The sequence below is a fragment of the Rhineura floridana genome, chromosome 15 (assembly GCF_030035675.1).
Source record: "Rhineura floridana isolate rRhiFlo1 chromosome 15, rRhiFlo1.hap2, whole genome shotgun sequence".
Taxonomy (NCBI): Eukaryota; Metazoa; Chordata; class Lepidosauria; order Squamata; family Rhineuridae; genus Rhineura; species Rhineura floridana.
In genome coordinates, this window is record NC_084494.1 from 22,540,217 (window position 1) to 22,565,941 (window position 25,725).

Genomic DNA, 25,725 nt, shown 5'->3' on the forward strand with positions numbered 1-25,725 from the left:
TGGTTTATTTTTGTCCTGCTTTTGTTGCACTATAGCCCCTCCAGACAGTAATAATATGATAGCATTAGGGAAGCATCACAGAACAAGCTTAAGCAGAATAAATCCACCACTAGTACACTATTAGTGTCAAGAGCTATTGCAGATACACTCTCAATAAAACACGTCTAGAAGGACCCTTATACCACTTTAAATAGTCATGGCTTCCCCCAAATAATCCTGGGAACTGTAGTTCGTTAAGGGTGCTGGGAATTGGAGCTCTGTGAGTGGTCTCCTAACAACTCTCAGCACACAGTTTCCAGGATTCTTATGAGGGAAGTAATGGCTGTTAAAGTGGTATAAGAGTGTTTTAAATGTATGGTGTGGATGTGTCCTCCAAGCTGAGACACTCTATCTTGTGGCCAAGGCCCACCACTTGAGCTCACACAATGTGATTCCGGAGAACAATAATTGCCATGCATGGCTGCTGTCCAGGATTGGGCAAACTTCAAATCCCACATGATGATTCCTTTATGGCTATGAATCCTTTCCCCTTAAGCAGGTTTCATATGCAAATTTCCTTACAATCCTTATTTATTAGAAAATAATAATAATCTGAAGCAAAGACGACTGCAGATCATTAACATTTCCACTTTAAAGATGGGGAGAGGAGTACTGAGGGATGTGTCTGAAACTACTAAGTCAGTCCCAGTTCTCCTAAATCCATGGTCCAAAACCACAGTCTCTGTACCATGTCAGTCATCTGCTAGACAAAATGGACCAGAATGACTGTATTGGTAAACTAACTATGCATTCTGGCCCTGCGCTTTGGCCCCTACCCAAGTAAAGCAATTGTGACCAGCAATTGGCTGGTTTCCTTTGCTTACTATAATCTTCCAGTTTATTGGGTTGCAGGTATTTTGCCAACAGTTAGGAGAGTCTTGGCTGTGTCATCTTGTTGAAGTGCATTTGAAGAACCCTGCTAGATATTGAGACATACTCAGGAGCTATCCAAACCTTGAAGGACTTTTCACCGAGGATGTGCATGTCGTCCTATTTTCAGTCTGCTCAATCCCTGGAGGAGAAAGAGAGAGAGAGAAAGAGGGGAGAAGGGTAAGGAAGAGAAGGGAAATGTTCCATAATATTCTTGCTCTGTAACTCTTTCTCTTCTCTCACATGCCTGCTTTCTCTGTTCCCTATCAAATCCTAGTAGAAAGGAAGGTGGAAGGCATTCAATGGCGTGCAGAAAAAAAAGGGTGTGAACCCTGAATGCCTAAGGAGGGAGTTTCAATGTATTTATTGTATAAATTCTTTGAAGAAGTAGTTTATAGTATAAAATGCCCAACGCGTTTCAGCCCATCAAGGGCTTTCATCAGGGGATATAGTTGCTAAAAACTCTATATGCACCGAAGGTGCAAAAGTACAATACTGCAGCAATCAAGTAAATTCTCTTTGCTGCAGTATTGTACTTTCGCACCTTCGGTGCATATAGAGTTTTTAGCAACTATCATCCCCTGATGAAAGCCCTTGATGGGCTGAAACGCGTTGGGCATTTTATACTATAAACTACTTCTTCAAAGAATTTATACAATAAATACATTGGAACTCCCTCCTTAGGCATTCAGGGTTCACACCCTTTTTTTTCTGCACCCTATCAAATCCTACCACACTCCATTCTCCTGTTCAACAGAGGGTGGACACCTTTTCATTCACTTGTGGTGATTTCAAATAATCAGTGGAACCAGGGAGACCCTTAGTGTGTATGTCACTGTTCCTGGTGCCATGTCTGAGATCGGACATGGACTTCTGGGGTTCATTGCATGTGCCTGACAGAACAGGAAATCATTAGATCCCTGAATTACTCTCTGGCTCAGATTCTCAGAAGAAAGGCTCCCAGTGACCAGTCCTCCAAATGGCAAGCCTTCACCTGAACAAGGAGAAGTTCAGTATGGTTTCTCTTGGCCAAGTGATGCTGTCAAAGGCAGCCATGGATTGTGGGGGATCGATAGTCTGGTTGTCATTTCTGTCCCAAGATTGAGGGTGCTTGCTTGCACCCAAAATCTCAGGCTACAAAGAACCCCCATGCAACTAAGGAGATCCTGAACTTGTAGATATCTGGTTGCCATTTGCAGCTTAAGATCAGGGGAGTTTGCAAATGCCCTTGATTTCAGGCTTCAAATCATAGCTTTGTAGACCAGGAGAGGGCCTGCAACCTCTTAGGCCATGGAGGTACATGGGCCCTAATAGAGGTAGCCTTTGAAGCCAGGGATCATGGAGCCTTGCAGCTTTTGCAATCTCCATCTGCAAATGACAATTTTGGGACTTGAAGACAGCTAAGTGGCTGAGCTATATCCCACTATTACAAAACCAACCTGAGCTGTGGGTTGCGGGGGATCACCCATCATGAATCACTGCAAAGTAAATCTTTCTTTAGGGTTTCCATTCAGATTAGTTTCAAACATTCTTATGCAGCAAACATTGTATATTCTTAGCATTAGGAACTAAGTGCAGGATCAAGAATATCTAAGACTATTGCCATGATAGCTGAATAGAACCTCCATCTTCAGAGGGAAGGTTTCTTGGGATGAGTGTATATTGGGAGGCTGCTATTACACTATATGCCATGGCTTTGGGAAATGGCCATAGTTCAGTGGTAGAGCATCGGCCTTGCATGCAGAAGGCCTCATGTTCAATCCTCTGCATCTCCAGGTAGGGCTGGGAGAGGATCTGTGCTTGAAACCCTGGAGAGCTGCTGCCAGTTAGTGTAGACAATACTGAGCTAGATGGACCAATGGCCTGACTCAACATAAGACAGATTCCTATGATCATGTGTGGGTCCCAGAGAAGCATCTGGTTGTCCACTAAATGAAGGAGAATGCTGGACCAGACAGACCTTTGTTCTGATCTGACAGAGCTCTTCTTACATGTAGACCTTCAAAAGGTTTCATCAAGGCTGTTTTCTCTGTGCCCTACTGTGGGATTTCCAGAAACCTCTGGCTGGCCCTTATTAGATTATATCAATGTGGTGCCCTTCAGATGTGACTGGGGCTGATGGGAGCTGGAGTCCAACAACATCTGGAGAACACCATACTTGCTACCCCTGGACCAGATGGACCTTGGGGTCCATTGACCCCCATGACAATTTCCAGGATAGTGGAAAAGCTATCCTTTTCTGAGATATTTGCAACCAAGTCCTAGCGACCTAATGCTAGGAATCTCGATTATAGATGTAGATCATGATGGTTCTGATGCAATCTCACCATGAGGATCTGCAGTGGATGTCCAGTGGTGTGTCAACTCAATATGATACCGGCTGGTGAATGCCAGTTGCTTGGGTGTGGGAGTGACAGCAAACGAAGGCGGATTTGCTCATGTCCTGTGGTAAGCTTTCCAGAAACCTCTGCTTGTTCTCCATTGCTCAGGGATGAGCAATCTAAGGCCACTTGCAGCCCACAGCCTGATTTCAAAAGCTTTCTGCAAGTTTTCAGTTTAGATCTTTGGCAGAAGTGATCTGCCCCTTCTCCAGCAGATAAAGAAGGAAGAGGGAGAGAGAAAAGGTGGTGGTCCCATCCCCTTTTGGCTTTGGTCCTACTTATCTCTAGCTCTTCTACCTGAGACCACCCAGGGAATGCAGCCGTCAACAAAATATTGCCCAAGCTTGGACTTGATGGAACTTTATATCGATTCACCAGGGCACTTCCAATGTTACGATGCTCATCTTCCCCACTCCTGGGGGCTTCCAGGGGCCAAATCAAGCATTAGGGCAGATGCATATCGCAAATGGTGTAGTAACCAGTATGTTCACACAGTATAAACGACTAAACCAGCCTGGCGTTGAGGGTCAGCTTGGTTGGGCACCTACCAGTGCCACGCCTGAACAGGGGGCCCACAGTGAGGAGCCCTTTGGCTCTGCTGCTCTTCTTTGCTGTTTGTTTACTCTCCCAGCCTAGAGTGAATGAGAACCAGTGGTAGTGGCAGTTCTGCCCTCTGCTTTTTCACTGAAGGAGGGGGGTTCACACTTGAGGACATCTTGCCTGAGTGTTCCTCTGCATCTGGAGCTGGTACTCCACCAAACCATGGTTTGGCATTATGTCAGAACTGAGAGGGAAAGAGAGCTCACATGATGCAAAGTGTGCATTCTTTTTAAACTTGCAAGATCAAGGGTGAATGAGCCTTTATATAAGAACACACATCCAAAATTAAAAGTGGAGGATCCTATCTCAGCTGAGATGTTTTGTTTCCTTAGTTTCATCTCTCTTACTTGCCTCTCTTGCCTTTATGTTTCCCCTGAATTCTTCTTCCCCCCCAAAAAAAATACTTCTTCACAGAGCACATAGCTACTGGAATTTGCAGCCATGAAATGTAATGATGGCCACCAACTTGGACGGTTTTAAAAAGGGATTAGTCTAATTCATGGATAACAAGGCTATCTATAGCTCCTAGTCATGATAGATACAGATTACTCTCTAGTACCATTGTGCTGTTGCACTCATGTTCTGCTTCATCTGTTTGGCCATTGTGAGAACAGAATGCTGGACCAGAAGGGCCTTTGGCCTGATCCAGCAAGGCTCTGCTTATGTTCCTCATTTAACTGTTACTTAAATGACCAGCTTTGTTGCTTGGCCTCCAAGAGAGGTCGCCTTGTGTTTGATACTGCCCGACTGCTATATGTGCTCTGGCAGATTTGGAGAGAAAGATGGGCCCATGCTGTCATCATACTAACGTAAGCATCTTTCTCTCTTGCCTAATTTTCCCTGCCTGTTTTTAGATGTTTTCTCCCTCTTGCAGAAATGCTCACAGCAGAGAGCATTCTGGTGTAATGCCTTCCCAACATAGACAAGCACGTGCCTGCTTTTCTGCGTTGCATGAGAGCTAGTCATTGTGAAAGTCACACTTTAATCATCCTAGGAAAGCAAACAACTAACCATGTGCTCTGAGGGAAGCAGCTTGGAGTAAGGAATGGAAATGGCTTGAGGGCATCTGCCTCTGGATCTGGCAACGAACACCGAGCATGTGACTGGTTACTATGCAGAGAGCAAGCCGGGACTGACAAATGTGTATGTTCTGTTTTGTTTCAGGGAATCTGACTAAGCATATGAAGTCAAAAGCCCACAGCAAAAAATGTCAGGAAATGGGTGTGGTGGTGTCTTCACTGGTGGAGGTAGAAGCAGATGAAGGTAAGTCATCTTACTTGTTTTCTTTCTTACTTATTTGATTTCTTATCTGCCCTTCACCATATGCCATACTATATATTCCTGATGCCATAGAATCATAGAATAGTAGAGTTGGAAGGGGCCTATAAGGCCATCAAGTCCAACCCCCTGCGCAATGCAAGAATCCAAATCAAAGCATTCACAACAGAATTCAGCTGCCTCTTGAATGCCTCCAGTGTCGGAGAGCCCACTACCTCTCTTTGTAATTGATTCCATTGTCATATGGTTTTAACAGTTAGGAAGTTTTTCATGATGTCCAGTCAAAATCTGGCTTCCTGCAACTTGAGCCCATTATTCCTTGTCCTGCACTCTGGGATGATCAAGAAGAGATCCTGGCCCTCCTCTATGTGACAACCTTTCGTGTACTTGAAGAGTGCTATCATATCTCCCCCCAGTCTTCTCTTCTCCAGGCTACATATGCCCAGTTCTTTCAGTCTCTCCTCATAAGACTTTGTTTCCAGTCCCTTGATCATCCTTGTTGCCCTCCTCTGAACCTGTTCCAGTTTGTCTGCATCCTTCTTGAAGTGCGGAGACCAGAACTGGATGCATTATTCAAGATGAGGCCTAACCAGTGCTGAATAGAGGGGAACTAGTACTTCGTGCGATTTGGAAACTATACTTCTGTTAATGCAGCCTAATATAGCATTTGCCTTTTTTGCAGCCACATCACACTGTTGGCTCATATTCAGCTTGTGCTCAACGACAATTCCAAGATCCTTCTCACATGTCGTATTGCTGAGCCAAGTATCCCCCATTTTATAACTGCATTTGGTTTCTTTTTCCTAACTGTAGAACTTTGCATTTATCCCTGTTAAATTTCATTCTGTTGTTTTCAGCCCAATGCTCCAGCCTATCAAGGTCCCTTTGAATTTTGTTTCTATATTCCATGGTATTAGGTATGCCCCCCAATTTTGTGTCATCTTCAAATTTGATAAGCATGCTCTGTACCTCCTCATCCAAGTCATTAATAAAAATGTTGAAGAGCACTGGACCCAGGACTGAGCCCTGTGGTACCCCACTTGTTACTTCTGTCCAGTTTGAGAAGGAACCATTGATAAGCACTCTTTGAGTATGATTCTGGAGCCAACTGTGGATCCACCTGATAGTTGTTCCATCCAGCCCACATTTAGCTAGCTTGCTAATCAGACTATCATGGGGCACTTTGTCAAAAGCTTTGCTGACGTCGAGGTATAGTATGTGCACAGCATTCCCACAGTCTACAAGGGAGGTTACCCGGTCAAAAAATGAGATAAGATTAGTTTGGCAGGATTTGTTCTTCATAAATCCATGCTGGCTCCTAGTAATCACTGCATTGTTTTCAAGGTGCTTACAGATTGACTGCTTTATAAACTGCTCCAGAGTTTTTCCAGGGATTGATGTTAGGCTGACTGGTCTGTAGTTCCCCGGTTCCTCCTTTTTCCCTTTTTTGAAGATAAGGACAACATTAGCTCTCCTCCAGTCATCCAGCACTTTACCAGTCCTCCATGATTTCGCAAAGATAATAGACAGCGGTTCTGAGAGTTTTTCAGCCAGTTCCTTCAATACTCTAGGATGCAGTTTATCAGGCCCTACCGATTTGAACTCATTCAAAGTGATTAGGTATTCCTTGACCATTTGTCTATCGATCTCAAGCTCCGATCCTGCCCCTGCTACTTCATGTTTCATGCCAATAAGACCCAAAGCCATTTATTTATTTTAATTATTACATTTATATCCCATTGTTCTTCCAAGGAGCTCAAGGTGGCACGCACACTTCTCCCCCTCTTCGTTTGATTCTCACAAACAACCCTGTGAGGCAGGTTATTTATTATTATTATTATTATCTTTATTTATACCCCGCCATTTTTCAAAAACTGGAACTTTAGGTTAGGCTGAAGGGCAGTGACTGGCCCAAGGTCACCCAGTGAACTTCATGGTTGAGTTGGGATTTGAATCTTGGTCTCCCCGGTCTTAATCCGACACTCCACATTTTGCCATCCATGGGAGGTGGGGGAGGAATTTTGCTCATTTGGGGATTTTGTTTTGCTTATTTGGCAAATTTTGTTGTTATTAGAAGCGTGGGGGGTTTACCCTGAGCAGCACCTTCCATCCATCATCATCATCAACCTTATTTTGCTGGCGCAGAGGCAATGCCACAGGTTTCCACAAGGCAGCCTGGATGTCATTTTTGTTCCTCCAGTATGCCCTGAACATCATAGCATTCTGGGGTATTGCAGGGGGAAATGGTAGCTGTCACAAAAATAAGAACATAAGAAGAGCCCTGCTGGATCAGGCCAAAGGTCCATCTAATCCTGTGTCCTGTTCTCACAGTGGCCAGCCAGATGCCCCAATAAGAAACCCACAAGCAGAACTTGAGCGCAACTGCCCTCTCCCCACTCTCAGTAACTGGTATTCTCAGTGCCATACTTGCCTCCAGCAGTGGAGATAGAAAATAGCCATTGTGGCTAAAAGCTTTTCATAGCTTTAGGTAAATATCTAAAAATGGCAGCCTCCATTGATAGCAAAATTAAGGTTTTTTTAAAAAAAAAGTTGGTTCAATGCTGAGGGTAAGCCTTCGCCAATGGTGGCAACTTTCATTTTCTCCCTCTTGCAGAAATCTGCACCGCTCTAATGTCAGTGATTTTGGACCTCATTTGTGCTGAACATTTAAAGCAGTATCATGTCACTTTAAGCAGGCATGGCTTTCCCCAAAGAATCTTGAGAACTGCAGTTTGTTAAGGGTATTGAAGGTTGTTTGGAGACCCCATCCCCCCTCACAGAGATACCATTCCCAGAGTTACCTGGGAAGAGGGATTGACTATTAAACCAGTCTGGGAAGGGTAGCTCTGTGAGGGAAGTAGGAGTCTCCTAACAACTCTCAGCACCCTTACCAAATTACAGTTCCCAGGATTCTCTGGGGAAAGCCATGTTCCCCTGTTAGATATTGCTCTAAATTTATAGTGCAGGTGGGGCCTTGGTTCCACTCCTAATGCCTGTACAATAGGCATTACAAGAGTAGCATCAGGAAGAGTTAAGAGGCAGTCGACAGATCTGGAAAGAGTATGCCATACTACTCCTGAGTGAAGATGGTGGGAAATCATAATGTGTCTCCCAACATTAAAACTCCCTGCATTCAGAAAACTAGGTTTTAAGGAGAAGGCTCGGCTACAATTCTTTTTCTGGACCATAAGTTTTTGATGAGGACGAAAACTCAAAGGTGTGATTCTCCCACCTGCATTCTGTAGTGATAACATCCTTAAGGGGCTGTAGCTACATATTTTTCCGAAGTGCATAGATCTATCTTTACTCCCCTTGAAAAATTATAACCCCTCAAAAAAGCACTGACTGTAGGTATATGCAGATAGTTGTGATAGCCAGGTCTCTTGTTTTAGGCAGGCCTGGTGCCAGTGGGTGTCCAGGTTGGGCACTGGTCAAGGGCCCCTGTGGCTGAGGCAAGGAGGATGTAGCTTCCTCTCTGCAATCTCTGCCAGCATCGGGGTGCAGGGGATGATCACAAATCAGGTGGTGGTGCAGATCACAGAGTGGGAGCTCCACTCACCCAGGCATCACCACTCCCACATATATGCACAGCTGGCACACGCTTAAATACGCCCAGTCACCCCACCTCTTGCGTTGCTGCATCTTGGGTGAAAGGTGAAAGGCCTGCTGATTATGTATATTGACCAGAAAATGTGTAAAATTCCCTCTTCTTGGAAGAAGGCCTGACCAATTATTATGCCCATTAACTGCTCATCTTAAATCCCCCCCCCATTTAAAGGTTGTGCTAGAATTCTACCCAATTCGGATTTGGTACCAAATTTTCCATTAATTCGCTTATTCTCAATTGCTGAGGATTGGATTTTAATGTAGTGGATTTCCACGACTATTTTTGAAAATGGACTTTAAAAAAAAAACACGCCTCTAAAATATTGATTGTAAGAATGGTAATTTATCAATATTTCCTTTTAAAATATTGGTATTTCCTTCAAAATATCAATTATTTCCTTTTAAAATATCAATATTAATATCTATATATTTTTCTAAGCAAAAAAAACACAGCTAGCGGATACAGAACAAACTGGAATCAATGCCAGCCTGTTAGGTCAACAGAATGCTTCATTGGATGCCACCCAATATTGTGACAAATAGATGCGAGGCAGGAGACCCAACTTTAAAAACACAGAGCAGAATTATTTACATTTAAAATCATCCAAATGTCATGCAGAGCAAAAAGGTTTTAATGGTCCACCTAAAACTCTATTAAAAAAAGAGAGAGAGATGAAGCCAGCCTAGCCTCCCAGAGGGGGTGGAGTTTCATACTTGGGGTGCTATTACAGAAAACGTTTGTTTCATTCTGTAGTGACCATGATTTACCTGTCCATTTCCTGATAGTTGTGATAGTGATGGGCAAAGAAAATGAGCGTTGAATTAAGGAGAGTTGGATTTTTGGGAGAGACTGCTCAGTGTGGTATCTTGCATTAAGTACCATGAATAAGCTTAAGAAAGTCATTATCCGGATGACTGTGTTGTACAGCTGAACATAGTACAGAGCAATGTATTCAGTAAGAAGCCCAGAGGATGTGTCCTTCCACTAGCAAACCAACTAACCTAGCTATGCGGCCATGCATTTAGCTAGCCAGATGGCATGTGCTTGTCTCCAGCACTTAAAATCCCACACAGAGGCAGCCTGAAAAATTCCTTTTTCACCGCATTGCCAGGTGGATGGTGTCATTTTGGAGCCAAACTTGATGATACAGGAAAATGTGCTTTGTTGTCGGTTGATGTTTTTGTATTGCTGTGAAACAGCAGTGGCAGTGATGGGGAAATCAGGATTAAGACTGTGGCAACACAAGATGGAGAGATTGTCTCTTCCTCACTACACGGCACTCACCACCACCACAGAAGTTGGTGTTTGTCACAAGAGAGAAACTGCTATTGGAGCTGCCCTCCTAATTCAAATAGAAGCTCAGGGGAGGATTTTCATTGGGATTTGCTGCTTGGGGGGGGAAGGGTTAATCAAATCTCACTGTGTGTTGCAGTCCCAATCTGGGTTTGGATCCCTTACACTCTCTCTCTCTCTCTCTCTCTCTCTCTCGCACACACATACATACTCACTCACTCACTCACTCACTCACTCCAGTGGCTGCTAACACCGCCAGATCACACATTGCAGGCATCATTTAGTCTGATCCTAAAGCAGCCCTGTTCTGGAGTGAGGCAGCAGGGGAGAGCTATTGTCTTTCTGCCCTGCTTGTGGATTTCACAGAGGCATCTCTTTGGCTATAGGATACTGAACTGGACAGGCTTTCAGACTGATCCAGCAGTGTTTTTTCTTTTCTTTTGTTTTGTTTTACTTAATGCCATTATGACCTTACGGCCTTTAGACAGGAGGCATCCTGGCTTTTGCTGTCCGTGATATGGCTTAAGAGGTTCCTTTCCTTCCTTTTAATCTAGGCTCACTTCTAGCCTCTCCCCCCCCCCCACTTGCTGCTTTGCATTGTGCAAAAACATTCTTTATTTGGAATGGATGGTGCATTGCCAGAGTTTTACCCTAGGGAGGAAAAAAAATGTGCAAAAAGGGAGCGAAAGAGAGAAGAATTGAGTCCAGTACTGTGTCAGTCACAAGGGAGATGCATTCATGTTGGTGTCAGCCAGCGGACATCTGCTGCAGTGTCAGATTGCTGGAGGAGTTGTGGAGCCTGTTAACTTATTCAGCATAACTGATTAGCTTTGGGAGCCTCTCAAAAAGTGTTCCCTGCTCTTAGCTTGACTACCGGTGTATGTTTCTTTCTCAGACTGAGCTGCAACATTTTGGGGTGGCACAAGCCAAGCGATCACATCCCAAGAAAGGCGTCATTTAAGCTTGTATTTGTTCTCGTTAGCCGTGTGTTGAAAGACTGCAAATCACAGCACTGGTCTGCGCGATGGATAGTTATAGGATGAAAAGGCCAAAGCCAGGAGGATTTTGGTGCAGACCCTGAAAGGAATTGTTTGTGTGTGTGTAGCTGTTGTTAATTATTTGCCCTGTCAATCATTTCCCACATCCTTCCTGGGCTAATGGTGACACACTGTGAGCGACACAGTGTGTCAGCACCTTGGCAGCAGTTCAAGGCTCAAAGCAAACTGGACATTTGCTCTGCTTACAAAGAGGAGGTGCACTCAGGAAAGCGTGAAGGCATCTGCTTTCTAAAAAAAAAGGGGGGCCCTTAACACTTAGCCGAACCTCCAGCACAGTACTGTCTTGCGCGCTTACAAACTGCATGGCTGCATACACTGAGGGTTCCCATTTCCTCTCCCAAGAGCCTGTTGAGGGGGCATTCTCAGTCCCTGGGCACTTGCAGAACTCCACCATGAGAGATGATCTCAGCTCTGTGGCAGGAGTCTGCTGATATTCAGAATGGTATCCTTCCCCATCTGTTGATGTTGGCTGCACCTCGTCCCCTGGAATGTGTTTAGCTGTCTGGGCTTTGCTGCTTCATGCAAGCAAGACATGTAATTTTAGAATTACAACTCTCTCTCTCTCTCTCTCTCTCTCTCTCTCTCTCTCTCTCTCTCACACACACACACACACACACACACACACACACACACACACACACCTCATTTCCATATTTAGCTAAAATGCACTTGTGTCAAGCAGGCTGTCCACAAAGAGGAAGAATATAATGAAGTTTAAAGAAAAAAGCGAGAGGGCAGGGTTGGACAGATTAGTCTATTTTCCTAAGTGCAGTCTGCATTGATCTTTTATTTATTTAGGGTGCAATCCACTTATGGGCTCAGCTACCTATGGGCTGAGGTGAGTTGGATATGGGAGACCCCTAGCTATGCTGCCAGAAGCCCCTCAACCCAGGAGGTCCGCTGGGGAAGCCTGGCATGGCATAAGGGGAGCTGGAGAAAGTCAGTGGAAGCCCTGCAAAAGGGATGTTCTGGGGATGTCAGAGGAGGGGGTTAGGGGACTTAACGCAATGCCCAGGTTCTGTTTGGCTCCCTTCTGTAGCTCTCCGTCACAGCAGCCAGTGCGGAATGGATGGCGGAAGGAAACTTTTATTTCCTTTCCTTCCAATTCACCTTGCCGACACAGCCAGCGTCCTCCCCTCCCAGAGGCCTTCAAGTGGCAGATGGATGTGGAGACTCCTTCCAACAAATTGGATTGCTCTGTTACTTTTTAATTTGAAAAACATGTTTAGCATGACTTGACTTAAGTAAGTCCATTGATTTCAGCGGGTCTACTCTGAGTATTACTTAAAAGGACACAACTCTTAAATACATATTTTATAACAAAATACATATTTCAAAATGTATTTCATCCTAAAAATATGCATTTTTAAAATGCAAGTGGTTTTTTGTTTTGCGCCAAGAACTATATTGCAAACTTCAGGGAAGTGGGAAATCCAAAGGATAATTTTATTCTGATCTGTGAAGTAGCCCAGGAGGTGCAAATTAAGTTGGTTTACTTAAAAATGTGCACTGAATGCAATTCTTCTCCATCCCTAATGCAGGGACAGCTCACCTAACTAACCAGGGTCTCCAATCAACCTGGGGACATCATATCATGTATCTGTTGATTTTGCTTGCTCTACACCTATGCCTGCTGAAGAATGGAAAGCTTGCTTATAGATCCTTACATGAGAGTTTTAGTCTACTTAATCAGCTTCTTGTAGTAGATTAAAAAAACACATTCACCCCCCCCAACTTTTCTCCCATCCTGAAACACTCCCATTTGATAAATCTGAAACAGGTCCCCATCCAACAGCTTCATTCACTCTTATTCTAATATTTATTTATTCATTTATTTATTATTTGATTTATATCCCACCCTTCCTCCCAGCAGGAGCCCAGGGTGGCAAGTAATAGAGTCTCTTTGTGTAAGAGTAACACCCAGAGTCATGATGATGGGCGCATACCTCATCCATCTATCATCCGGATGAATAAACATCCACACTGAAACACCTTGAGAGTCAGTAAAAACAAATGAATAATAAAAAATATGGAAGGACACAGAGACGTTTCCCTGCCCGGCCCTTTTTGAACTGAATGGAAATTGCGTAAGAACACAGTGGTGCTCCTCTGCTATTTTCTTTTGTTTCAAAGGCCCCATGTTTGGTGCATTTAAAACACTGTCATACCACTTTAACAGTCATGGCTTCCCTCAAAGAATCCTGAGAACTGTAGTTTGTGAAGAGTTCTGAGAGTAGTTGGAAATGGACTGCCTTCAAGTCGATCCCGACTTATGGCTACCCTATGAATAGGGTTTTCATGGTAGGTGGTATTCAGAGGGGGTTGACCATTGCATCCCTCTGAGGCTAGTCCTCCACAGCTGGCTAGGGCCTGCTCAGCTTGCCACAGCTGCACAAGCCAGCCCCTTCCTTGTCCACAAGTGCCAGCTGGGGGGCAACTGGGCTCCTTGGGACTCTGCAGCTTGCCCACGGCTGCACAGGTGGCAGGGCACGTAACCCCCGAGCCACTCCCTGTGGGGGTGATCTTTAGCTGGCCCTTGACACCCAGGAGACACGAGCGGGGATTTGAACTCACAGACTCTGGGCTCCCAGCCAGGCTCTCCTCCCCACTGTGCTATACCAGTCGTTAGAAGACCCCTATTCTCCCTCCTAGAGTTACAGTTCCTGGAGTTCCCTGGGAAGAGGGATTAATTGTTAAATCACTCTGGGAGAGGAACAGGGATCACCCGACAACTCTCAGCTGCCTTCACAAACTACAGTTCTCAGATTCAGCTTGCCCTGGATGTTCTGCTTTCTTGCTGCCAAGCCATAGTGCCAAGTCATTTGAGAGACTGCCATCCAGGCTCTACTAAGATATATGTGTATGTACTGCCTTCAAGTCAATTCTGACTTATGGCGACCCTACAAATAGGGTTTTCATGAGGCTGAGAGGCAGTGACTGGCCCAAGGTCACTCAGTGAGTTTCATGGCTATGTGGGGATTTGAACCCTGGTCTCCCAAGTCGTAGTCCAACACCTTAACCACTACACCACACTGGCTCCTCCAACAAAAGAGAGCTCATCACCTTCCAAGGCATTCTTTTCTGTTGTCTTACCAGTTTGTATCATTAGGAAGTTTGATTGACTCAGCTGATTTATATACCACCTTTCCACAGTGAGCTGTGCCCAAAGCAGCTTCCAATATACATTCAGAACATCAAAATGCAAAGCATTGGGATAGGGGAGAGAAGTCAATTTACAACACATAGCAAATAGCTTGTTCTTTCCGTTTGGGTTTTAAGTTTTTATATTGTATGTTTTTAAATCTGTTGTAAGTTGCCTAGAGACCACTGGGTATGAGCCAACTAACAAATAATAATCATAGTAGTAGTAGCAGTAATAGTAGCCATGGACTGCCTTCAAGTCGATTCCGACTTATGGTGACCCTAGTATGAAGAGGGTTTTCATGGTAAGCAGTATTCAGAGGGGGTTTACCATTGCCTCCTCTGAGGCTGAGAGGAAGCGACTGGCCCAAGGTCACCCAGTGCGTTTCATGGATGTGTGGGGATTCGAACCCTGGCCTCCCAGGTTGTAGTCCAACGCTCTCACCACTACACCACACTGGTTCTAATAGTAATAATAATATTCAAACAGGACAAAAATCAACAATTCAGCAAACGGAGAATAAATTCAATCAACAGAATGCCTGAGTCCAAAGCAAAAGAAGTTAATAGACAGTAAAGTTCTAGGTCTTGCTACACTCCAAGGAGGCTCAGCAGCCTGGCTCAGATACAGTTCAGAGAGGAGGGGTCTTCTCACCAGGCTAGATTACTTACAGCTGGCTCCCTCTTTTCTCCTCCAGAGGGGACCAACAGAAGCAAAAGGGAAGAGCAATGGTGGTGAGTCTTCCCTAGCCTCCTGAACGTTCCATTTGCAGGTGCAAGTCTTCCTGCACTTCAGAGAGCCTCAGCTGCCTGGCTTAAATGCAGTGCAGAGAAAAGGGGTCTTCTCACCAGTTTCTCCTAATGTTTAGCCATAATCTGTTTCTGTGTGTCCGTTGGTTCTAGTCTGTCCTCTGACGATTAGAGTTTGGGGCTTGAGCCCAGCAGTAGCTTAATTTATCTAGGTCAGCTTTGCCCAGCCTGGTGTCCTTCAGATGTTTTGGAGTACAATTCCCATCAGCCCCAGTCATCATGGGCAGTGGTCAGGGATATTGGGAGTTGTAGTTCAGCAACATCTGGAGGGCACCAGGTTGATCTTAAGGGTTTGGAAGTAGCTGATAAGATGTGCCTTGTGTCCAAAATGGCAGCCTATGAATAATTGTATAAATAAAATAAAAGACATATCCATTCTGCATATCTAATAAATATTTTTTTCTGTTCCTCCTTAGGAACCAGCGAAGATCTCTTCCAAGATTCAGAAGGGCAGGAGGGATCTGAGCTACTTGAAGAACACCAGTTTTCAGACTTGGGAGAGTCTGATGACAACGACGATGAAGAAGAGGAGGAGGAGGAGGAGGAGGAGGAGGAGGAAAGCCAAGAGGAGCCACCTGTGAAGCTTTCAGAAATGAAGAACATCTCCCTGCCAGGACATTCTCCAAGAAGTTTTCACTCCGCCCAGGAGAAAGTCACCAGGACAGCGTTGCCTACTTTGGAAGATGTTGTCCATAGCAGAAAGTGTGCTGGTCAGAGTCCCCAGACCAGCTTTTCAGGGCCAGAAATGAAATGGTCAGCTGATAGCAGTGAAGTTGCTGTCTGCCACAGCTTCTTAAGACTCCATCGGCCAGTTTTGACCTCCAGTGGGCTCTTAGCTTCTGCTGAGAAGGAATTGATGACAAGGCCTCAGATGTCCTTAGCAATGGACTTGTCCATTTCCAAAGACACCTCTCCTAGAAGGAAGGGGTCCCCAAGCAAGGACTCTGGCCCTGGGAGTAGTGGCAGTAACCACTCCATATTGGCTAGGAAGCACCTGTTAACCAAAAATGAAACTTCACCGAAAAGGTTTTTGCCAACTGGAGAAACTGCTTCCCTGAGGTGCTTCTCTGCAGGGGTGGGGAAGTCCTCCTGTCACCGATTGTCTCCAAGGAGAGAGGTGTTTCCCCTCCATAGTATGTCGCCAAGACTTGAGCTCTCACCCGGCAGGTACATGTCTCCAAAAAGAGAGCTGTCATCACGAACGTACCTTCCACCAGAGCGAGGCGTGTCTCCTATGAGACGTGTGTCCCCAAGCAGGGATATATCATCAGCCAGATACTTATCCTTAAAGAAGATGTTGTCCCAAAGCTATTCAGAGCCACCTTCACGCTACCCGTCCCCAGGAAGAGAGGACTTGCCTTCTCGTAGCCTGTCGTCAGCAGATGAAAAAGTTCAAAGCCTGTGTAAAACTCCGCATGGGATACAGTCTTCAATGCCTCTACCTCACAGGTCCCTCGGAAAAAACACAGAACTGTATGAAGAACCTAAACTGGTAAGTTCTATGGCATTGATCTTCAAGGGGTGGGTCAGGACGGGCAAATGGGTTGCGTGCCCAATCTAAGGAGGCTTGCAGCCATGAAATAGTTTACTTTGTCAATGTTTCTTTGAGGTGGGAGGGTCTTTAAAAAAGGGGGGAGAGGTTTGAGAAGAGCAGCTCCATGTAATGAAGGACAGATTTCCTTGTATCTTTGCCTTCCCTTGGGTGTTTCCCTCACGAAACTAAGATTTCCTTGCCAAACCAAGGCAGTTTATGCATCCTCCTCAGTACACTCATGTCTCTGCATGCACCAGCTCTATAAGATGAGCGCATCGCTCAGTGGCCTAGTATTAGGGTTGCCAGGCTCAGGGCCTGAGACTGATCCTGTATCTTTAGGAGAAGAGAAAGTCAGCCAAGTGCAGGTGTTCTTGCAACACTGAAATAGGAAAAAAACACAAGGTGGAATTCTCCCGTCCCCCTGCACAACTTTTAAAGATACAGAAGACCTCTTGGAGGCTGGGCCTGCCAACCAAGAGGTCATCTGTATCTTTAAAAGCTGTGCAGGAGGGAGGGAGAATTCCACGTTGTGGTTTTTCCCATTACAGTGTTGTAAGAACACCTGCGCTTGGCTGACTTTCTCTTCTCCTAAAGATACAGGATCAGTCTCAGGCCCTGAGCCTGGGAACCCTACCTTGTATCTGCTTTGCATGCGGAAGGTCCCAGGTTCCATCCCCAGCATCTCCAGGTAAGCCTGGGTATGTTCCCTATCTAAGACCCCGGAGAACCACTGCCAGTCACTGTAGACCAGGGAGAGTGAACGTCAGGGCTGGGAGCCACATGCAGGCCTCCAGGTCCCTCTATCATATCCTTAGGACTCTCCCCAGGCCACACCTGTCCATGGCCCTTGTTTGTTTTTACCTGGCTGGAATGTGTCCTTGAAGTCTGCTCATGCTTCTTTTGCCTGGATGTAGGATAGGGAGGGATGGGTGAGTGTGTGTAGAAAGAGGCCTACTGTACAACGGTAAAATTAACACCTGCTCCACCCACATTTCCTTATGGCCCCACCCACCGCTGGCATATGGCCACAGAAGGATGCCTAGAAGAGAATGCAGCGCTCTGGTGGAAAAGGTTTCCCCACCCCTAGTGTAGACAGCGGTGGGCTAGATGGACCAATGGTCTGACTCCATATAAGGCAGCTCCCAATGTTCTTTAATATCTACCTCCTGTCATTACAGAAGACAGAATCCAGGAGCCCAGCAAGCTCACCAGGCATTCCTCAGCATCTCTGCATAAGGCCTTTGCAATCGCCTCAAGAAATGCACACCCATGCACCAAGCCGGGTGGATGACTATATCTTCAGTCATCTCCCATTGCACTCGCAGCAGCTCCCCAGGAGCCCATTCCCTATGATTCCGATTGGGGGCATCCAGATGATCCAGGCAAGGCCCAGTGGCCATCCCAGCTTGGCGCATGGATCAGTGATGTCACTGCAAGCCAGCTACTTTACCCCCGGTGACGACTTTTCTGAACCTGGCCGAGCGAGAGGAAGGGGCAACAAGGCCCAAGGCCCAGAAGAAGCCCGTTCCTCATCAGCAACCCTGACGCCTACGAGCAGCAGGTACCTGGACGAGAAAACAAGGACTAGCGAGCATCAGCAAAAGGCAGCCCAGGAGGAATACAGGGTAAAAACATGCACCAAACCTGGCGACTCGGAGCAGGGAAGCTGTATGGCCACCCGAGATAGTCCCTGCCCAGAGGATGAGTGCTCTCCAAAGCCTTTGGAGAGTAGAGGAGACCCAGGCAAGAATGGGAAGGGACAGCATAGCAGCTCACACACCTCCTTTGAATCCACCTGCACTTTGATCTCAGACTTCCCCGCTCAGACGCTGGACAGGAGCAGCAGCACCGGCTGCCTGCTGGAGCACTCATTGAGCCTCTCTTCGCGCCAGCCTTCTGTCAGGAGAAGGAACCTCTCAGGAGAGCCAGCTCCCCCTGCGGGGGCACACAGTAGTAGGAGGAGCCCACCCTTGGAACAAGTCAGCTTCACCCTAACACAAAGGCAAGTGGACCACGAGACAGGAAGCGCTTAAGTCCTCCTGCCGTCTTTTGACCCAAGCTGCCCACGTAATCAACAGACCGTTGCCCGTGCAGTTGGTTTTCAAAGTGAAAGGAACAACAACAAAAGAAACCCAGCTCTCTAGCATATGACCAAACCCACGGAGACTGTTGCTGGTTCTTCTCTTTGTTTCAGTCTGATATTGTTTCCACATGTACATGTGTGCCTTTTCTAGACTTGTGTGTGTGTGTGTGTGCGCGCGCATGTGTGTGTTTGGTTGTTGCTTGAAATACACCAACAAATGAAAGCTATGATTTATTATTCTAATTATTATTTTTAAAAAGAAATCTGGAATGGGGCTTGGTGTTAGATCTCCATCCCCGTTATGAGCTCTGGGCTCAACCACATGCAGACAGGAAAGGGCTGAGAAGCATTTCCAACCAACGCACTGAAAAACTTTTTAATGAAAATAAACGCCTCTTAAAAGAGAATGGTTGAATTATTAAGGGGGGGAGGGACAACCCTGCCCCCATGTACAGAGAGTTACAACCTCCCCCATACCCCTTATTTATTACTTGCTTTATTTAATATCTGGCAAAGTGCTTATTATTATATAATTATTCCTTCTATTATTTGCATTACTCTGGTTGCCTATAAATGTGCTTTAAGTACAGTTGTGACTGCTTTAGATTTGGAAAGGAGAAAAAAAGAGAGAGAAAGAAAGAAAGAAATGTTTACCCTTGAATTGTAAATTAAACTAGCACTTGTTTTTTATGGGGAGGGCCCAGTAACGGTGAAAGATAATCTCTCCAAAACAAAGAATCTCAGAATGTGCCTCCCATATAAAAATCCCTCAAAAGCACTTTAAAAAAAAAGACACACACACACACAATATTCCCCCTCCCGAAGAGGGGGGGAAAAAAAGAAATTGTAAAAAAACAGGAATGTATTGAATGTAAAAATTGTTCTGAGAATGGCTTTCTGGCCACCATCTTTGCTTTAATACTGACATTCCATGACTTGGCTGCTGCTTTGACACATGTGCACAATCTCTAAGGGGTGCCTTTCACCAGCCGCTAGGCATAGGGGCTGGGCTGTGATCCCTGGGGATCCTGCCCTTTGGAAGTTTGCTCTGTAGTCTGAGAAATAATAACTCAGCTTTTGATTTACTTATTTTTACTTTAAATCCCGATGCAGAAAAATCTCCTCTGATCCCTCTTTTGGAAATCAGAAAAAAAGGAAAAATAAAAACAGGATGCTTACCTATGAAAACTGATGTTCTTTGAGTGGTTATCTGTGTGATCCCAGACATGAACTATGAACCATCTGCTAAGAGATGAACACAGCTATGGAACCAGAAATGTGGCTATGCTGCAAACTGATAATGGGGATCTGGGCCCCTCCTAGGTGTTGTTGGATTCAACTCCCATCAGCCCCAACCAGCATAGCCAATGGTCTGGCATGATGGGAGTTGGATCCCAACAACATCTGGGAGACCACAGGTTCTCCACCCCTGCCACGAATCAAGACTAAATACATGCTTGTGTTATATCACACCCAAACCATATCTGTATTTCTGGTTCTGTCAGTAGCGTGTGGTGTGGTAAGGCAGTGACGCTGGTACCCAGGAGGTAGAGGGGAAGGGGTGAGGTCAGAAAAGTGTGGATTGACTCCACTGATCTGTTTGCACCATTCCGATGTCGCCACCGGCTCTCCCTCTACCTCCCAGTAAGCAGCAGTGATGCAACTGAATGGAGGTCAGGTGAGCAGCAGTACCCATCATGCTGTCCACTACTGGGTTGTATTATTAGTCTTAGATGTGTTTTATCTGTATCACGTCACCCATGCGTGGAACTGAATAGACACCACAAAGAAGTAATTAAGCATTTGTATTTTATTCCTCCACCCCTTTTTAAATGGAATACTACAAATGTTAATTGATCTTATTTAGTGGGCCCTTTCAGCCCATACAATCTTATACAAGTAAGCCCTATCGAACTCAGTGGGGCTTACTTCTGAGTAGACATGGGTAGGATTGAATTGTTTGTATTTCAGATCAATAGGTTGCAATGGCAAAAGCGCTAGTGAATTTTAAAAGGTGGCCATCCAGAAGAGTGCAGTAGCCTCAATGGCTAACTAACCTGGTGTCACATACAGAATGATGCCATGATGATGCCATTTTAATAGTGCAACTGTTAAAACAGTTGTGCATTCTGATCTACAGCAAGTGCATTCATTTGAAGAGTCTGTTGCTCTAAATGGAGCCTGTACAGACAGTTTTCAAAATTAACTACGCAAAAACCCGTTCCACAAATATTTAACCAATGGACCAGATGTTCCATTATAATATATGCATGCTACACACACACAAACACACGCAAAGTACAAATAAAATAAAATCCTGAATTTATATATATATATATATATATATATATATATATATATATATATGTATAAAGCAGGCATGGAAACCCATGAACTTTTACTAGCGCATAGGTGAATGACATGGAATGAATGGGATTTGAGTTGAATAAGTTTCTGTGATGTATCATTTCATTTTTGTGTTGTATTAGATAGTTTTGGTGGAGCTTCTTTCTTTTTTTGGGGGGGTCAAAATAATGTAATTGTGAAGATGACCAAACTGACGCTGGAATTTCACTGTTCCCTGGAAATCTCCTTTCATGATGGACAATGGTTGTTCTTGTTGCTGTTTTCTGCTTGGTTTACTTCTGCTTCCACTACCTTTCAGTGCTAAGGTCTAGAATGATCTTGTTATACAATCTGCACTGGTGGCCAGTACCTAATCTGAGACTTTATTGAAGGTCCAATACAATCCTCTTTGTCAACAGGTCATGGGGACGAACATCTGCCACTGGGCTAAAGCCTGGCTCCAATGGAAATCGGTACCACGCTCACATTATCTTCAGAAGATACAAAATGTCACCCGTCAACTTCACTGAAGGAACAAACCCTGGATCAGAACATCTGTGGGCATTGTTGGAGAGCAGCACCTTATCTCTGCCATGGTTTTGAATTCTGTACCATTTCAGGGGGTTGATTCCCCTCCATTCCCATCACTTAACCTATTTTTCATGCAGCTCTTTTTGGACAAAATGGTTTTCGGTATTGAGCCATTACTGGGCATTTGCTCATCTATTCTCCATTCATGCTCTAAGCATCCCTGGTTTTCTTTTGAGGCTAGATCTAATGCAACCTGGTGCTCAGTTTTCAGCCTTTGGATTGATCTCTCCTTTGGATGCATTGGAAGTGATGTTTCCTATCTGTTCTGATGGCATCTGTAAACAACCCAGAGGTAATAATAATAATAACTTTCCTGGGTATGTTTGCCTGTTGCTCTTGAACCTTTTGTATTCTCTGTTGGGGCTCTACAGAGGGATGTTCCATCCATATTGCATTGCAAACAGGCAAACACTGCAAATGTAAATAGTGTCATCTACTTATTATCCTAGTGAGTGCATGTGCATGTGGGGCAAAGGAACAGAGCACAGGCATCATTGGCACAAGACCACAATGCTAATTGAACAGGCTGACAGGCAGAGCATCCAAGACACCGTGCAAAGCTCTGTGGCTTTGGATGTCAACATCTGTTTCCTTCTCCTTCTGTAGAGGACTCTACTTGAACTCTTCCTTTTATTTTCTAGTTGGGATCTGACAAGTGCCTAGATCCTGAATATTCATGCCAGTGTATCTGCCCATGACAGCATTTTGCCCTTTCTGAGACATCAATGTAATGTCAGGTTCTCCAGTGATGGCATGGCATAGCTTATACAATGGCGTATCTGACGCTTAAGTTATCACACACAAGGGTTAAATGGGCCTCTCTTGCACAATTGGTGGCAGTTGTGAGTGCAGGAATGGAAATTCTCATTAGTGTAGATTTCACATTCCCAGAAGATATCAGCTTAGGCCAAGATGGTTTTAAGCCTCACATGTGAAAAAAGCTTTGAGATAGTTTTTGATACATGCAAATGAATGAATACAATTATCTCCTTCCACTCATCCTTACCAATCATCGAGTCTTCTGAAAGTCTCTGGGGCATTTTTTGGTGGCCTATCTAAGTGCACTCGCTGGCCAGGTGGAGCTGGCTCTCCTTGTGGCAAGCTAAACACCCTAAGGGCTCAAACTGCAAGGTGCTGAGCACTCTAGGCAGACCTAGCAAAGCCTTAAGAACGTGCCTCACCTGAAGCACTTAAATTGCCCCACTGAAGGTCAAGTTCTGGGTCAATCTCAAACGTTGCTGTCTGGTCTCCACAGTGTGGTGCTATAATGAAAGCCAACAAAGACAGCCATGTGTCAGAATGGTCCCCTATCATGTCCTTGAACTAAAGAGACCTGGCAGATTCTATCATTCATTTTTTTGTTATTAAAAGGTTTTTTTTCCATATATGTATGTATGTGTATATATATATGCGCAACTGTGGGTTAAAACTCCCGTTCCAAAATCTACAATTCTATATAAACTTTCTTGGAAATAAATCTTACTCAACACAGTGACATTTACTTCAGAGTAAATGTGTGATATTGGTCTGTGCTTTCCATAGATTATTTCTACAATTACTTTCCATTTTGAGCTAGCTTTGAATTCAGTTTTTTTCCTTTTTAAACCCTTGTTGTAAAGCTATTTTGCATCAAAAACCTTTGCAAATTCTGGGCATTTTTATTCCTAGACTTAGGCCATTTATTTATTTATTTTGCATAGACAAGGCCTCTGTATTTTGGTTTCCAAGCACCCCATTGGGGATTTTGGAGAGCCTCTAGTATCTTTATCCCTTTTGAGCCCAAAGAAACAAAGATAATTATTTTAAAACATTGATGGCATCAGTGACAGTTGATTGCTTTTTATTTGGAGCACTTTATTACTAGATTTATAATCTCTTGAGGACTTTATATTTAAGCCCTTTTTATGCTTCCTGATTTCCAGTGTTCTGAGAGTCAGTAATTAATGGCTACTTTTGTTTGTAATCCAATGCATATTTACTTAGAAATAAATACCACTGTGTTTGTTGGGGTTTACTACCAAGAAAGTATGCCTAGATTACAGCATTAGGCTGCAATCCAATACATATCTACTCAGATGTAAGTTCCATTGGGTTCAATGGGACTTACTCCCAGGTAAGTGTGTATTTGCTTGCAGCCTTAGTTACAGAAGGCCATTTGGACATGACAATTAAAGGCCTGAGTTTCAAAACAGTTGGTCATCTACCTAGCAATATGAATTAAACTGAAATTGACAACACTTAGGGGGTTGTCTTGGGCATAACACCAAATTATGGTTTGCTCTAGCTGCAATTTACAGTGCAATACTATACATGTCTACCATGGGACTTACTCCCAGGTAAGTGTGTAAAGGAATGCAACCTCAGGTACCAAACATGATTTATGTTCCAGATGGAAGAAAACCATGGTTTGTGTGATTGCTCTCTTTTCTCTGCCTTCTCTGACAATCCATAGGTGTTATCCCAAACAGCAGACGCTGAGTGCAGACAAGTGATCCAAGATATGGCATATTGGTTCAGATGTAATGTCAAACCACAGTTTGCCCAATCTTTCATTCAAACTGTAGTTTCAGATCCTGGTGTGGAGGCTACACACAAACCATGGTTGGTTGGATGGCATTGCTTCAGACATCATGACAAATCATGACGGTGGTAGTTCTGAATCATCTTTACGGGATATCCAAGGGACTTAAAATCTGCTGGTGTTGAATGCAGTAGTACCTTAGTTAGCAAAGCAGATGTTGTCCTGGACATTATTTCTTTAACAGAAGCTTTGGTATCAGAAGTAGGAATAACATGGAAAGAATAGGGATAGGTTCCTATATCTGCTCATAGATGATGGAGGCAGCTTCAACAGGGGCTTTAAAGGGTGCCTACCCAGCACCCACCCACTCCCCTCCTTCTCCCTTCCCCCTTCCCTCCTTCTTTTCCTCTGAATGGTATTGGATCCTTCCCTCCCCCCCCCAATCCAGCATTGAGAGAAAGCAAGAGATCTATTTAATGCAAAGCAAACACACATGGTTGTCAGTTTCACTATAGCAAAGCAAAGGCACAGGCTTGGCTTGTCAGTTTCACCATACCAAAGCAAAGGCCCAGACTTGCCAGTTTATTGATAGCAAAGCAATGACACAAGCTGGTCAGTTTTACCTTAAAGCAAAGACACAGGCTTGAAAGTTTATCCATAGTAAAGCAAAGCTGGTAAGTTTCACCTTTAAAAAAGCTTTCACTGAAAGGAGCTTGGTTCATGGAGGATTTGTTAACTGAGGTGTTACTGTAGTCCACAAACCAGCTCAATGTACAGTACTTGGATGCATGCCAAATGAAACCCTTGGCTTGGAGCCAAAGTTCTCACAGGACCCTGATGCATGCTTGGACTTTCCCACTCACATCACTGCTGGCCAATACTCCAGGGCCATTCTCTACTACAATACCCATGGAATCTTCTGCCAGCATGTAATTCCAGGAGCAGTTTGCTGACTGATTTATGATTGATTTCACTTCAGACAATTAAAAAATAATTCTGGCCTTTATAACTCAGATGACAGTCCTCATAAAAGGGGAAACCTCAAGGAAAACACATTTGCTGTTTATATTTGTGATTGGCTCTCAAGACTTTTTAAATTTTTATTTTCTAGTAATGAATAACCTAAGAGGAGAAACCAAATAAAATCTGCACTGCACTTGAGATGAAATCACCCAGGTATCAAGTGCTTGTAACTTCTTATTTAATGTGAATGAAAGAATAATTTCTAGGAATTCTTTAACCTCAAGGGCACGTTTTTCCATCCCTCAAATGCTCCCACACTCACTGTATTCATCCCATTGATTCTTTATAGGTGTTTTTCCATGCCTGGCAATGCCTAGTTTGGCCACCATTAAAAAATACAATGCCAAGTCATTGCAGTTGGCTTTTAAAAAGCATTGAAGCAATATGTGTTGTGTTCTTGATACCGATAAACCATTTTTGAGCTAAGCGTGAAGCATTGTGATCTAGCCTTTCTCTTACCTCTTTTTTCAGCCCTTCCCCCATTTTTATTCCCAGCCCTAAAGTACACTTGATTTTATTCTCTGTGTTCTTTATGAATTGTTTTGGTGTG

At 44.4% G+C, this 25,725-nt stretch overlaps 1 protein-coding gene across 1 annotated transcript in view; it reads left to right on the top strand.

Annotated features, from left to right (window-relative positions):
• Positions 1-23,073, top strand: part of HIVEP3 (HIVEP zinc finger 3) — a 68,011-nt gene extending 44,938 nt beyond the window's left edge. The window contains exons 5-7 of the mRNA XM_061597261.1: positions 5,055-5,153; positions 15,494-16,569; positions 17,790-23,073. Coding sequence (XP_061453245.1) covers positions 5,055-5,153; positions 15,494-16,569; positions 17,790-18,644 — 2,030 coding nt within the window. The 3' untranslated portion in view covers positions 18,645-23,073. The remainder of the gene's footprint in view (positions 1-5,054; positions 5,154-15,493; positions 16,570-17,789) is intronic.
• The last annotated feature ends 2,652 nt before the right edge of the window (positions 23,074-25,725 follow it).